The 14,323-nt window shown below is 46.5% G+C and overlaps 1 protein-coding gene across 1 annotated transcript in view; it reads left to right on the top strand.

Moving 5' to 3' along the window:
* Positions 1 to 5,985: 5,985 nt before the first annotated feature.
* The window catches only part of SPATA1 (spermatogenesis associated 1), a 43,246-nt gene continuing 34,908 nt past the window's right edge, over positions 5,986 to 14,323 (top strand). Inside the window, exons 1-2 of the mRNA XM_043553020.1 lie at positions 5,986 to 6,837; positions 11,862 to 11,968. Coding sequence (XP_043408955.1) covers positions 6,802 to 6,837; positions 11,862 to 11,968 — 143 coding nt within the window. The 5' untranslated portion in view covers positions 5,986 to 6,801. The remainder of the gene's footprint in view (positions 6,838 to 11,861; positions 11,969 to 14,323) is intronic.

Below are 14,323 nucleotides of genomic sequence, written 5' to 3'. Positions count from 1 at the left end.
CAATGGGATAGAGACCGAGAGGGAGGAAATAAGGAAGGAAGGAATCTGTAGAGTAAGGCACTGGGGTGGGTGGTACAGTAAGCATAGGCTTTTTGTTTGTTTTTATAGTGATAGAAAATTACATCCGTGTAAAACACAAGATTGGAGAATTTGTGGTTTGTAGGCCAAGGGCCTAAGGAGACAATTAAATCTGTTGTTTTAAAGGAACCATTAGATATGGTAATCTCAGTCATCAATGAAAAATGTAAACAGTGTTTGCAGTCTAGATGGAATAGGAGGAAGAAGAATACTTTGCACTCCTCAGGTCTTTTTACTGAGGATCTTAAAGCACTTTATGAACAATCATTAATCAAGACTCATATCAGCCATGCGAGGTCAATGAGAATTATTATTTTCATTTTAGTGATAGGGATACTGAGGCACAGAGTTGTTAAATGACTTTCCTAATGTCTCAAAAGAGGGGTCTGATCAAAGTGACCTTGTGTTCCTTATTCAGGTAAAACTACTGAAGTCAGGATCAGAACTCAATGAAGGGCATAACTGGAAATGAAAGCCAGATGCTCAATTCTGTCCTTTTAATGATAATCTATCTGTCTCTATTTGTTAATCATAAATAGGGCTTCTTAATTTAGGTTTTAACCAAAAAACACAAATAAAACACCCCCGATGCAAAACAAATTAAATTGGTGCTTATCCAGTTAACACCAGAAAAGGTTACTTGTGTCTGAGGGTATGTCTACACTATGGAATAAGGTCGAATTTATAGAAGTCGGTTTTTTAGAAATCGGTTTTATATATTCGAGTGTGTGTGTCCCCACAGAAAATGCTCTAAGTGCATTAACTCGGCGGAGTGCTTCCACAGTACCGAGGCTAGAGTCGACTTCCGGAGCGTTGCACTGTAGGTAGCTATCCCACAGTTCCCGCAGTCTCCGCTGCCCATTGGAATTCTGGGTTGAGATCCCAATGCCTGATGGGGCTAAAACATTGTCGCGGGTGGTTCTGGGTACATATCGTCAGGCCCCCGTTCCCTCCCTCCCTCCGTGAAAGCAAGGGCAGACAATCGCACCTTTTTTCCTGAGTTACCTGTGCAGACGCCATACCACGGCAAGCATGGAGCCTGCTCAGGTAACCGTCACCGTATGTCTCCTGGGTGCTGGCAGACATGGTACTGCATTGCTACACAGTAGCAGCAACCCATTGCCTTCTGGCAGCAGACGGTGCAATACGACTGGTAGCCGTCATCGTCGTGTCCGAGGTGCTCCTGGCCACGTCGGCCACGAGCGCCTGGGCAGACATGGGCGTAGGGACTAAATTTGGAGTGACTTGACCAGGTCATTCTCTTTAGTCCTGCAGTCAGTCCTATTGAACCGTCTTATGGTGAGCAGGCAGGCGATACGGATTGCTAGCAGTCCTATTGCACCATCTTCTGCCGAGCAGCCATGAGATGTGGATGGCATGCAGTCCTTCTGCACCGTCTGCTGCCAGCCAAAGATGTAAAAGATGGATGGAGTGGATCAAAACAAGATATAGACCAGATTTGTTTTGTACTCATTTGCCTCCTCCCCCGTCTAGGGGACTCATTCCTCTAGGTCACACTGCAGTCACTCATAGGGAAGGTGCAGCGAGATAAATCTAGCCATGTATCAATCAGAGGCCAGACTAACCTCCTTGTTCCAATAAGAACAATAACTTAGGTGCACCATTTCTTATTGGAACCCTCCGTGAAGTCCTGCCTGAAATACTCCTTGATGTAAAGCCACCCCCTTTGTTGATTTTAGCTCCCTGAAGCCAACCCTGTGAGCCATGTCATCAGTCGCCCCTCCCTCCATCAGAGCAACGGCAGACAATCGTTCCGCGCCTTTTTTCTGTGCAGACGCCATACCAAGGCAAGCATGGAGGCCGCTCAGCTCACTTTGGCAATTAGGAGCACATTAAACACCACACGCATTATCCAGCAGTATGTGTTATCCAGCAGTATGTGCAGCACCAGAACCTGGCAAAGCGATACCGGGCGAGGAGGCTACGTCAGCGCGGTCACATGAGTGATCAGGACATGGACACAGATTTCTCTGAAAGCATGGGCCCTGCCAATGCATGCATCATGGTGCTAATGGGGCAGGTTCATGCTGTGGAACGCCGATTCTGGGCTCGGGAAACAAGCACAGACTGGTGGGACCGCATAGTGTTGCAGGTCTGGGACGATTCCCAGTGGCTGTGAAACTTTCGCATGCATAAGGGCACTTTCATGGAACTTTGTGACTTACTTTCCCCTGCCCTGAAACACATGAATACCAAGATGAGAGCAGCCCTCACAGTTGAGAAGCGAGTGGCGATAGCCCTGTGGAAGCTTGCAACGCCAGACAGCTACCGGTCAGTTGGGAATCAATTTGGAGTGGGCAAATCTACTGTGGGGGCTGCTGTGATGCAAGTAGCCCACGCAATCAAAGATCTGCTGATATCAAGGGTAGTGACCCTGGGAAATGTGCAGGTCATAGTGGATGGCTTTGCTGCAATGGGATTCCCTAACTGTGGTGGGGCCATAGACGGAACCCATATCCCTATCTTGGCACCGGAGCACCAAGCCGGCGAGTACATAAACCGCAAGGGGTACTTTTCAATAGTGCTGCAAGCTTTGGTGGATCACAAGGGACGTTTCACCAACATCAACGTGGGATGGCCGGGAAAGGTACATGATGCTCGCATCTTCAGGAACTCTGGTCTGTTTCAAAAGCTGCAGGAAGGGACTTTATTCCCAGACCAGAAAATAACTGTTGGGGATGTTGAAATGCCTATATGTATCCTTGGGGATCCAGCCTACCCCTTAATGCCATGGCTCATGAAGCTGTACACAGGCAGCTGTTCAACTACAGGCTGAGCAAGTGCAGAATGGTGGTAGAATGTGCATTTGGACGTTTAAAGGCGCGCTGGCGCAGTTTACTGACTCGCTTAGACCTCAGCAAAACCAATATTCCCACTGTTATTACTGCTTGCTGTATGCTCCACAATATCTGTGAGAGTAAGGGGGAGACATTTATGGCGGGGTGGGAAATTGAGGCAAATCGCCTGGCTGCTGGTTATGCGCAGCCAGACACCAGGGCAGTTAGAAGAGCACAGGAGGGAGCGGTACGCATCAGAAAAGCTTTGAAAACCAGTTTCATGACTGGCCAGGCTACGGTGTGAAAGTTCTCTTTGTTTCTCCTTGATGAAACCCACCGCCCCTTGGTTCACTCTACTTCCCTGTAAGCTAACCACCCTCCCCTCCTCCCTTCGATCACCGCTTGCAGAGGCAATAAAGTCATTGTTGCTTCACATTCATGCATTCTTTATTCATTCATCACACAAATAGGGGGATGACTACCAAGGTAGCCCAGGAGGGGTGGTGGAGGAGGGAAGGAAAATGCCACACAGCACTTTAAAAGTTTACAACTTTAAAATTTATTGACTGCCAGCCTTCTTTTTTTCGGTAAATCCTCTGTGGCGGAGTGGCTGGTTGGCCGGTGGCCTCCCCCCACCGTGTTCTTGGGCGTCTGGATGTGGAGGCTATGGAACTTGGGGAGGAGGGTGGTTGGTTACACAGGGGCTGTAGTGGCAGTCTGTGCTCCAGCTGCCTTTGCTGCAGCTCAACCATACACTGGAGCATACTGGTTTGGTCCTCCAGCAGCCTCAGCATTGAATCCTGCCTCCTCTCATCACGCTGCCGCCACATTTGAGCTTCAGCCCTGTCTTCAGCCCGCCACTTACTCTCTTCAGCCCGCCACCTCTCCTCCCGGTCATTTTGTGCTTTCCTGCACTCTGACATTATTTGCCTCCACTCATTCGTCTGTGCTCTGTCAGTGCGGGAGGACAGCATGAGCTCGGAGAACATTTCATCTCGAGTGCGTTTTTTTTTTCTTTCTAATCTTCACTAGCCTCTGGGAAGGAGAAGATCCTGTGATCATTGAAACACATGCAGCTGGTGGAGAAAAAAAAAGGGACAGCGGTATTTAAAAAGACACATTTTATAAAACAGTGGCTACACTCTTTCAGGGTAAACCCTGCTGTTAACATTACATACATAGCACATGTGCTTTCGTTACAAGGTCGCATTTTGCCTCCCCCCACCGCGTGGCTACCCCCTCAACCCTCCCCCTCCCCGTGGTTAACAGCGGGGAACATTTCTGTTTAGCCACAGGCAAACAGCCCAGCAGGAACGGGCTCCTCTGAGTGTCCCCTGAAGAAAAGCACTCTATTTCAACCAGGTGACCATGAATGATATCTCACTCTCCTGAGGATAACACAGAGAAATAAAGAACGGATGTTGTTTGAACGCCAGCAAACATACACTGCAATGCTTTGTTGTACAATGATTCCCGAGTACGTGTTACTGGCCTGAAGTGGTAAAGTGTCCTACCATGAAGGACTCAATAAGGCTGCCCTCCCCAGAAACCTTTTGCAAAGGCTTTGGGAGTACATCCAGGAGAGCCGCGAATGCCAGGGCAAAGTAATCCTTTCACATGCTTGCTTTTAAACCATGTATAGTATTTTAAAAGGTACACTCACCGGAGGTCCCTTCTCTGCCTGCCGGGTCCAGGAAGCAGCCTTGGGTGGGTTCGGGGGGTACTGGCTCCAGGTCCAGGGTGAGAAACAGTTCCTGGCTGTCGGGAAAACCGGTTTCTCCGCTTGCTTGCTGTGAGCTATCTACAACCTCATCATCATCATCATCATCTACTTCGTCCCCAAAACCTGCTTCCATGTTGCCTCCATCTCCATTGAAGGAGTCAAACAACACGGCTGGGGTAGTGGTGGCTGAACCCCCTAAAATGGCATGCAGCTCATCATAGAAGCGGCATGTTTGGGGCTCTGACCCGGAGCGGCCGTTCGCCTCTCTGGTTTTCTGGTAGGCTTGCCTCAGCTCCTTAAGTTTCACGCGGCACTGCTTCGGGTCCCTGTTATGGCCTCTGTCCTTCATGCCCAGGGAGATTTTGACAAAGGTTTTGGCATTTCGAAAACTGGAACGGAGTTCTGATAGCACGGATTCCTCTCCCCATACAGCGATCAGATCCCGTACCTCCCGTTCGGTCCATGCTGGAGCTCTTTTGCGATTCTGGGACTCCATCATGGTCACCTCTGCTGATGAGCTCTGCATGGTCACCTGCAGCTTGCCATGCTGGCCAAACAGGAAATTAGATTCAAAAGTTCGCGGTTCTTTTCCTGTCTACCTGGCCAGTGCATCTGAGTTGAGAGTGCTGTCCAGAGTGGTCACAGTGGAGCACTCTGGGATAGCTCCCGGAGGCCAATACCGTCGAATTGTGTCCACAATACCCCAAATTCGAGCCGGCAAGGCCGATTTAAGCGCTAATCCACTTGTCAGGGGTGGAGTAAGGAAATCGATTTTAAGAGCCCTTTAAGTCGAAATAAAGGGCTTCATCGTGTGGACGGGTGCAGGTTTACATCGATTTAACGCTGCTAAATTCGACCTAAAGTCCTAGTGTAGACCAGGGCTGAGAGCTTGTCTACATGGAGCAGTAATGCAGACTATGGGAGGTGTGATTTGTAATTCACACTAACATATTGCAACATTAATTGGTCTCTGTAGACCTTGCTGATGCTCACTAGGGAACATTACAAAGAGATTACTCATTACAGCATATATGACTGTAATGAGTAATATATATATATAACATATACAAAGAGAAAGCCATGAAAAACCCTGGTTTTTGGACATCTACATAAAATTCAAAAATTGATAAAAATAATCCTCCCAAAATTAATAAACTCAAAAAACCAGAAGCACTAATCATCAGCCTGTCTATACTAGCACGTTTGGTACTTGTCAGCAACCTGACCAGTAGTGTATATTTATGGCAGCAAAGGATCTAAAGCAAGTGTTGTGTAAAAGCCTAGGAAGTGTATGTGCCTTTTTGATGTTGAACCTTGTACCCAGGCCAAGAAACAACCTTTATTCTGGTTTGACCAGGCATTTGCTTTTACCAGTCTAGCTTCCAACACTGATCCAGGAAGCCTTTCTTGCATTGAAACAATGCATTGATGGTTCAATACCCCGCTAAAATGAGGGTTAAATAGCATGAAAAATCTGGGTATTGGAATCCGTGGAGAAATGATTACAGTTTGAAATGTGCATATCCGTAGATAGGATTAATGGTACAGGGACTTGCCCATTCCCACATCCTCTCTTGCTTCATGGATAAAGCCCAGTGTCCTTGCAATACTTTTCCGTTTTGATTCTTGCATGCTGAAATGTCATAGGTGTGAATGACTGCATGGCTTCAGACTCTGCCATTCTTGCCCACCTACCAAAAATAAATCCAGACACTGGAAGAAATACAATTTGCGTTTGTTAGATGCACTGTAGAAATATATAGAAAACTATATACAGTAATTAAATACTTTTTGATGAAAGAAGAATGGAAAATGTTACTCAGAATACTAATGCAAACCTCAGTTGCACAACTGCAATTATGCAATTCACTGGGTTACTTAGGTGATATTTAGTTGTATAGAAGGTGTGTTCACTTCAAAGGGAGTATTAAACCTACTAGTCAATACTTAACTCTTTGCAGTTTGTCTTCAGGTTTTGCTGGAATCAAAGCCTTCAGCCTGAATCCAGGACCTACTTACAAGCTCTCTGCTGCTTTTTTCTAAAACTTTTGTACGAAGTGGAAACAGATTCAAACTGAATGGAATGCCATTTTTGACTTACAGGATTTATCATAACCCTTACTGTTAAGTAGTGCTAAGATACAAACGAAATTTAAAAATCCATCTGGAATTCAGTGACATCCAATACAGGCACCAGTGAATATGTCATTCAGTCAAACTAGACCTCCAACATCAGAGGTGAGAATTTTTGCTCTGAATATTTTAGAAAATCTGTATAACTGTTCTAAATTGTGACAGTTTCTGCCATGCATTTTCTGACAGATGTGTGAAGAAAATATCCACTTATTTTAAAGATGTGTACGTGAAAAACCATTCAAAGTTAGTTTATATTTAATACCCAAAAGTTTGTAGGAATATTCACTAAAGCTTATTTGTGATGGTTGTTTATATAGGCCACATCTACACTAGGAAACTTTTCCAAAAATTTCCCACTATTTCTAACACTGGTTCAGCTGCATCAAAGATAGCAATATTGGCAGCTCAGCTATCAACAGGGCTCCCATGGCCATCACAGTTTTAAGCATAATGTCACCTAACCCTCCTCAGTTCAGGTCCAGTCGTGGTTTGAACAGCCACTGGCCTGTGCACTTGAGTACTTGGACTATTGCTATAATTCTTAGAAGTCTGGAAATGTTTTGAAATTTTTTCCTAGTGTTGTCAGGACCTCCGTCTGTATTTGTCATTAAGAAGACGAATGTATATTAATGGTGAGCCCTGCACTCCTTTCTGTTGCATGGCTCAGAGTGAAGGCAAGGAGTAAAACTAGAGCATAAAGGGTCTGATTTTCCATTGCCTTACACTTTGTGTAGCCATTTACAGCCATGCAAAGTAGTTGTAAAATGCCAGCATTCTGATCCAGAAAAGTGTATATGAATACACAAGATGCAAGGCAGTAGAGACAGTGATTAATTTGTGCCAGGGCTGAGCCTGGCACCTCTAAGTTTTGCATTTCATAGCCCTGGCACTTCTGGGCTTGCTGCATCAGTTATGAATGTAAATAAATTGCTTGAACCCCAGCACCTAATTGCTTGAGCCCTAGCACCTCTTTCATTACTAATTAAGCCCTGAGCCCTTTCCCTCAACACAGGCACATGGAGGCTTCTCCACACACCGTTTTACACTGAGGCCCTGATCCAAGCCCATTCAAGTTCATAGAAGCCTTTGCATTGACTTCAATGGACTTTGCATCAGGCTCTTAGAGCTCTACAGATTTTGGGAGGTCACATATCTCTCTGAGGACTTCAAGTATTTCTAATCAGTTCCAATCATTGCTGGCGGAATAACATCCAACAGCAGCACAGCTCCTCTCCCCTGACTTCTACAGAATAAAATATAAAATAGTTTCAACGTTCTTTCTGTGAAAAATTTCCACACTGAACACGCTGTCAATTGAAATGTGTGCGGTCCAAATCCAGCCCTCATGATTATTTATGTCGCCCACGTGAAATATTCAGATTGTGCTGAATCCAAGTTTTCTTTCTTTCTTTTTTAAAGTACTTTTCTAGAACTTATAATTGCAGAGAGAGCCTGCCAAATGTGAACCAAGTGTAAATTGATATAATGTCTGCAAACAATGACTCAGAGGTCTAAACTCCTCTGCTGGTCTTGAGTCTGCATTAGTATTTTTATTAATATAGAAAACATTTATAATTTTATAAAATGATAATTGGAGTGAGGTTTGTAAGGAGCAGAAAGGAGATATTGGACCCAAGTTTATAGTTCTACTGAAACATTCTAATTTGCAAAAGTGAACCTCTACAATCAGGAAAAAATGTTTTACAAGATATCATTGATAATTATTCCATGGCTGACATTTGTCAGCACTTTAGCTATTTTTCTTATTCGTGAGCCATATCCTATCACTGGGAAATTTCTGAGTTAATACTGAAGGATTTGGTCCATTACTATTATATTATTTCAGGTTTCAGAGTAACAGCCGTGTTAGTCTGTATTCGCAAAAAGAAAAGGAGTACTTGTGGCACCTTAGAGACTAACCAATTTATTTGAGCATAAGCTTTCGTGAGCTACAGCTCACTTCATCGGATGCATACTGTGGAAAATACAGAAGATGTTTTTATACACACAAACCATGAAAAAAATGGGTGTTTATCACTTCAAAAGGTTTTCTCCCCCCCCTCCCCCCACTCTCCTGCTGGTAATAGCTTATCTAAAGTGATCACTCTCCTTACAGTGTGTATGATAATCAAGGTGGGCCATTTCCAGCACAAATCCAGGTTTTCTTTCTCCCCCACCCCGCAAACAAACCCACTCTCCTGTTGGTAATAGCTTATCTAAAGTGATCACTCTCCTTACAATGTGTATGATAATCAAGGTGGGCCATTTCCAGCACAAATCCAGGGTTTAACAAAAACATCTGAGGAACAGTAGGTGGGGGGGAAAGGAATAAGCAAGGGGAAATAGGTTACTTTTTATAATGACTCAACCATTCTCAGGCATTGGCACCCAGACAGCAGGATTGTCTGGCTATGTAGACTCCCTCCTCAGGCCCTACACTTCCAGCACTCCCAGCTACCTTCGAGACACCACTGACTTCCTCAGGAAACTACAATCCATCGGTGATCTTCCTGATGACACCATCCTGACCACTATGGATGTAGAAGCCCTCTACACCAACATTCCACACAAAGATGGACTACAAGCCGTCAAGAACACAATCCCCGATAATGTCACGGCTAACCTGGTGGCTGAACTTTGTGACTTTGTCCTTACCCATAACTATTTTACATTTGGGGACAATGTATACCTTCAAATCAGCGGCACTGCTATGGGTACCCGCATGGCCCCACAGTATGCCAACATTTTTATGGCTGACTTAGAACAACGCTTCCTCAGCTCTCGTCCCCTAACGCCCCTACTCTACTTGCGCTATATTGATGACATCTTCATCATCTGGACCCATGGAAAAGAAGCCCTTGAGGAATTCCACCGTGATTTCAACAATTTCCATCCCACCATCAACTTCAGGCTGGTCCAGTCCACACAAGACATCCACTTCCTGGATACTACAGTGCTAATAAACGATGGTCACATAAACACCACCCTATACCGGAAACCTACTGACCGCTATTCCTACCTACATGCCTCCAGCTTTCACCCTGACCACACCACACGATCCATTGTCTACAGCCAAGTTCTGCGATACAACCGCATTTGCTCCAACCCCTCAGACAGAGACAAACACCTACAAGATCTCTATCAAGCATTCTTACAACTACAATACCCACCTGCTGATGTGAAGAAACAGATTGACAGAGCCAGAAGAGTTCCCAGAAGTCACCTACTACAGGACAGGCCTAACAAAGAAAATAACAGAACGCCACTAGCCGTCACCTTCAGCCCCCAACTAAAACCCCTCCAACGCATTATCAAGGATCTACAATCTATCCTGAAGGACAACCCAACACTCTCACAAATCTTGGGAGACAGGCCAGTCCTTGCCTACAGACAGCCTCTCAACCTGAAGCAAATACTCACCAGCAACTACATACTACACAAGAGAACCACTAACCCAGGAACCTATCCTTGCAACAAAGCCCGTTGCCAACTGTGCCCACATATCTATTCAGGGGACACCATCACAGGGCCTAATAACATCAGCCACACTATCAAAGGCTCGTTCACCTGCACATCTACCAATGTGATATATGCCATCATGTGCCAGCAATGCCCCTCTGCCATGTACATTGGTCAAACTGGACAGTCTCTATGTAAAAGAATAAATGGACACAAATCAGATGTCAAGAATTATAACATTCAAAAACCAGTCGGAGAACACTTCAGTCTCTCTGGTCACTCGATTTCTGATCTCAAAGTTGCTATCCTTCAACAACAAAAATTCGAAAACAGACTCCAGCGAGAGACTGCTGAATTGGAATTAATTTGCAAATTGGATACAATTAATTTAGGCTTGAATAGAGACTGGGAATGGTTGAGTCATTATAAAAAGTAACCTATTTCCCCTTGCTTATTCCTTCCCCCCTCCCCCCCCACACTGTTCCTCAGACATTCTTGTTAAACCCTGGATTTGTGCTGGAAATGGCCCACCTTAATTATCATACACATTGTAAGGAGAGTGATCACTTTAGATAAGCTATTACCAACAGGAGAGTGGGTTTGTTTGAAGGGGTGGGGGGGAGAAAACCTGGATTTGTGCTGGAAATGGCCCACCTTGATTATCATACACATTGTAAGGAGAGTGATCACTTTAGATAAGCTATTACCATCAGGAGAGTAGGGTGTAGGGGGCAGGGGGGAGAGAAAACCTTTTGTAGTGATAAACACCCATTTTTTTCATGCTTTGTGTGTATATAAAGATCTTCTACACTTTCCACAGTATGCATCCGATGAAGTGAGCTGTAGCTCATGAAAGCTTATGCTCAAATAAATTGGTTAGTCTCTAAGGTGCCACAAGTACTCCTTTTCTTTTTATTATATTATTGTAAATCTCCTTTCTGCTAGCAGTCCAAAGCCCGTATAACTGACTACCTGATAATGATTTTTAACCATGTATATACATTACTTCGAAAATCTACCTGACTCTGCAAGTCTAAATGTTATTATTCAAATAACTGGTTCACTGATACCAAGTAAAAGCCTTGTGTGCATTAAAAACATGTATGTTCTAAGGAGCCTGCCCTGCCCGCAGTGCGCACCAGGCTGGACCCGCCCCCAAACCCCTCCTGCAGCCAACCCCCCTGCTGCACCCCACACCCCTCATGCACCCCGACCCCCTGCCCTGAGCCCCTTGACACACCCCACACTGCTGCCCTGAGCCCCCTGATGCACCCCACACCCCTCCTGCACCCCAATCCCCTGCCCTGAACCTCCTGCCACACCCTGACCCCCTGCACCCCAACCCCCTGCCCGAGCCCCTGCCACATCCTGCACCACTCCTGCACCCCCTGGGGGCAGGGAGCAGCGGAGTTGGGATGGGGATTTCAGGGAAGGGGTTGGAATGGGGGCAGGGAAGGGGTGGGAAGAGGCGGTGCAGGGGCGGGGCCTCACGGAAGGAGAGGAGTGGGGGCAGGGCCAGGGCAGTGGTGGGGGGTGGTCAGTGGTGCAGCCCTCAGGCCAATGTACTAGTCTTCATGTGGCCCTTGTGGTCATTTGAGTTTGAGACCCCTGATTTAAATGCTTACTGTATATCTATAACTGAGATAATCTTCTCTCACTGCATTTAGTTGGTAGAGCTTCATGTTTTTTATGTCCCAGAAGAAGTGTGGAACTTCACATTAAATACAGTTTCTGCAGCTCTTACTAGCAAATTCATTTCAGCTGGATTTATAAGGTGAGTAATTCCTAAATAATGACGAAAAACGCTGCTTTAGACCCCAATCCTGCATACACATATGCACATGCTTAACTTTGTGCCTGTGAGTAATTCCTTTATACAGTGCTTCAGCTAATCCATGCAGCTGGATAGCTCTGTAGGGAACCATTGCAGCACCGCATTAGCTAGAACAGTCCTTGATGTTCCTGTTCTGTGGTCGCTTCCAGAATCCAGGAGACACAAAGGTGGCACACAGCCAACTTTGCTTTTCTTGGGCTACACGAAACTTAGCTGCACCACAGCCAAGAATCTGGACCACTAAAATGCATTTCCAAAAGGGGAATTAGTGAAAGAGAGAGAGAGAAAGAGAGAGTGCCTCCCTTTTAGAAAGACATGGTGTTGGACAGGTGGTTAGACAGCAACATGAATTCCACAATTGGAATGTTTTTTATTCATACAATTGGTAATTCATACAATTGGAATGTTTGCCTTTCCATATTTATTGTCCTTTGTGTAACTTAGACTCCAATTGAGCTCTGCTTGGAACCTATTAAAATTGATGTGGCTCCATGTGTGCATAGGGTCTACCTGGGCAGAGCTCATTGCAGAATCTGGGCCTAAATTTCTAAAATATTTTTACCAGACCTTGCAACAGAAAGCAAAAGGTTAACCTTTAACATTTTTTATTTTCTGAATGTTTTCTCTTTTGTAACATACAAGTTATTAAGGATGAAACCCTAACCCCTTTGCAGTCCTGAGAGTTTTGCCATTGATTTCACCACTAAAAGTCTAATGAGTTTAAGAAAAGGAAGCGAATGCTATAGTTAATTTAACTTGAAAGAAGACACTGTCTGACATGCTTTAAAACAGGGGTCTGAAACTCAAATGACCATGAGGGCCACATGAGGACTAGTAAATTGGCCCAAGGGCCGCCCTGCTGCCCTGGCCCCGCCCCTGCTCTACCCCTTTTGTGAGGCCCCGCCTCTTCCCATCCCTTCCCTGCCCCCATTCCAACCCCTTCCCTGAAATCCCCACCCCAACTCTGCCCTCTCCCTGCCCCCAGGGGGTAAAGGATGGGTGTGGCAGGGGGCTCAGGGCAGGGGATTGGGGTGCAGGGTGTGGCAGGCAGCTCAGGGCAGGGGGTTGGGGTGCAGCAGGGGGCTCAGGGCAGGGGGTTGGGGTGCAGGAGGTGTGCAGGGTGCGGCAGGGGGCTCAGGGCAGGGGTTCGGGGTGCTGCAGGCGGCTTAGGGCAGGGGGTCGGGGTGCAGGAGGGGTGTGGGGTGCAGCAGGGAGCTCAGGGCAGGGGGTTCGGCTGCAGGAGGGCTGCGGGGGGTGGGTCTGGCCCGGCGCACACCAGGGGCAGGGCAGGGGAGGGCAGGCTCCTTGCCTGCCTGCCCTGCCCCTCCGCTGCTCCAGGAAGCGGCCGGGACCTGAGAGGGAGGGGCCACAGGGGTCTGTGTGTTGCCCTGGCCGCTCCTCCAGGTACCTCCCCCGAAGCTCCCATTGGTCGCGGTTCCCCATTCCCGGCCAATAGGAGCTGCGGGGGGGGGGCGGTGCCTGGAGGAGCTGCCAGTGCAACACTCAGACCCCTGTGCCCCCCCCTCCGCCTCCCTCAGGTCCTGGCCCCTTCCCGGAGCGGCACGGGGGCAAGGCAAGCAGGCAAGGAGCCTGCCCTGTCCCCGGTGCGTGCTGGGCCGGAGCCACTTTAGGTAAATGCTGGGGGGGGGCGGGGGTGCCGCGGAGAGCTGGCGGGCCGCAGAAAATAACCCCGTGGGCCGTGTGTTTTAGACCCCTGCTTTAAAAGAATGTTACCCCTGACTTCCTACTGAAGGCAGGTCATGTTGGTGTGAATGACCAGCTGAAGCCCAATCCACTCCCACTTAAAGCAGGATTGAGCCCTAGTCTGTGATCACAGGTAAGGAAGGGTACTATCATCTTTATTCACAAGAACAGCCATTAGGAACCCTGAGGGTGCAAAGAAGTTACAGAAGATCAAAATGATCTAAAGGTAATAGGTACCATCAAGCAGTCTAACACATTGAAATGTTCACTTGCATTGTAAGCTCTCTGCATACCAAAAGGATAGCTAGTTGTCCTTGTCACGTGAGCCCCAAAAGAACTCCTTACAAAGCACGGAGGGATGCCAAAGTAAATATTCTCTCACTTTCTTTGTGGAGCTTTGAGAAGAAAACTAATCACTGATGGAGATCTTGCAATGTAGAAATCAAGTTTAAAATAGCAAAGCAACCCAGAGTGTGGGTTTGTATTGCACACAAATTGGGGTATTAAATTATGTACCTGTTTAGCTTATGGTAAACGTATCAAATGTTTATTATGGTAATGTTTTGATGTTGCAGTGAACATTGTATCTGT

The sequence above is a fragment of the Chelonia mydas genome, chromosome 8, assembly GCF_015237465.2.
Source record: "Chelonia mydas isolate rCheMyd1 chromosome 8, rCheMyd1.pri.v2, whole genome shotgun sequence".
Classification (NCBI taxonomy): Eukaryota; Metazoa; Chordata; order Testudines; family Cheloniidae; genus Chelonia; species Chelonia mydas.
This window is presented reverse-complemented; position numbering and strand designations above follow the sequence as displayed.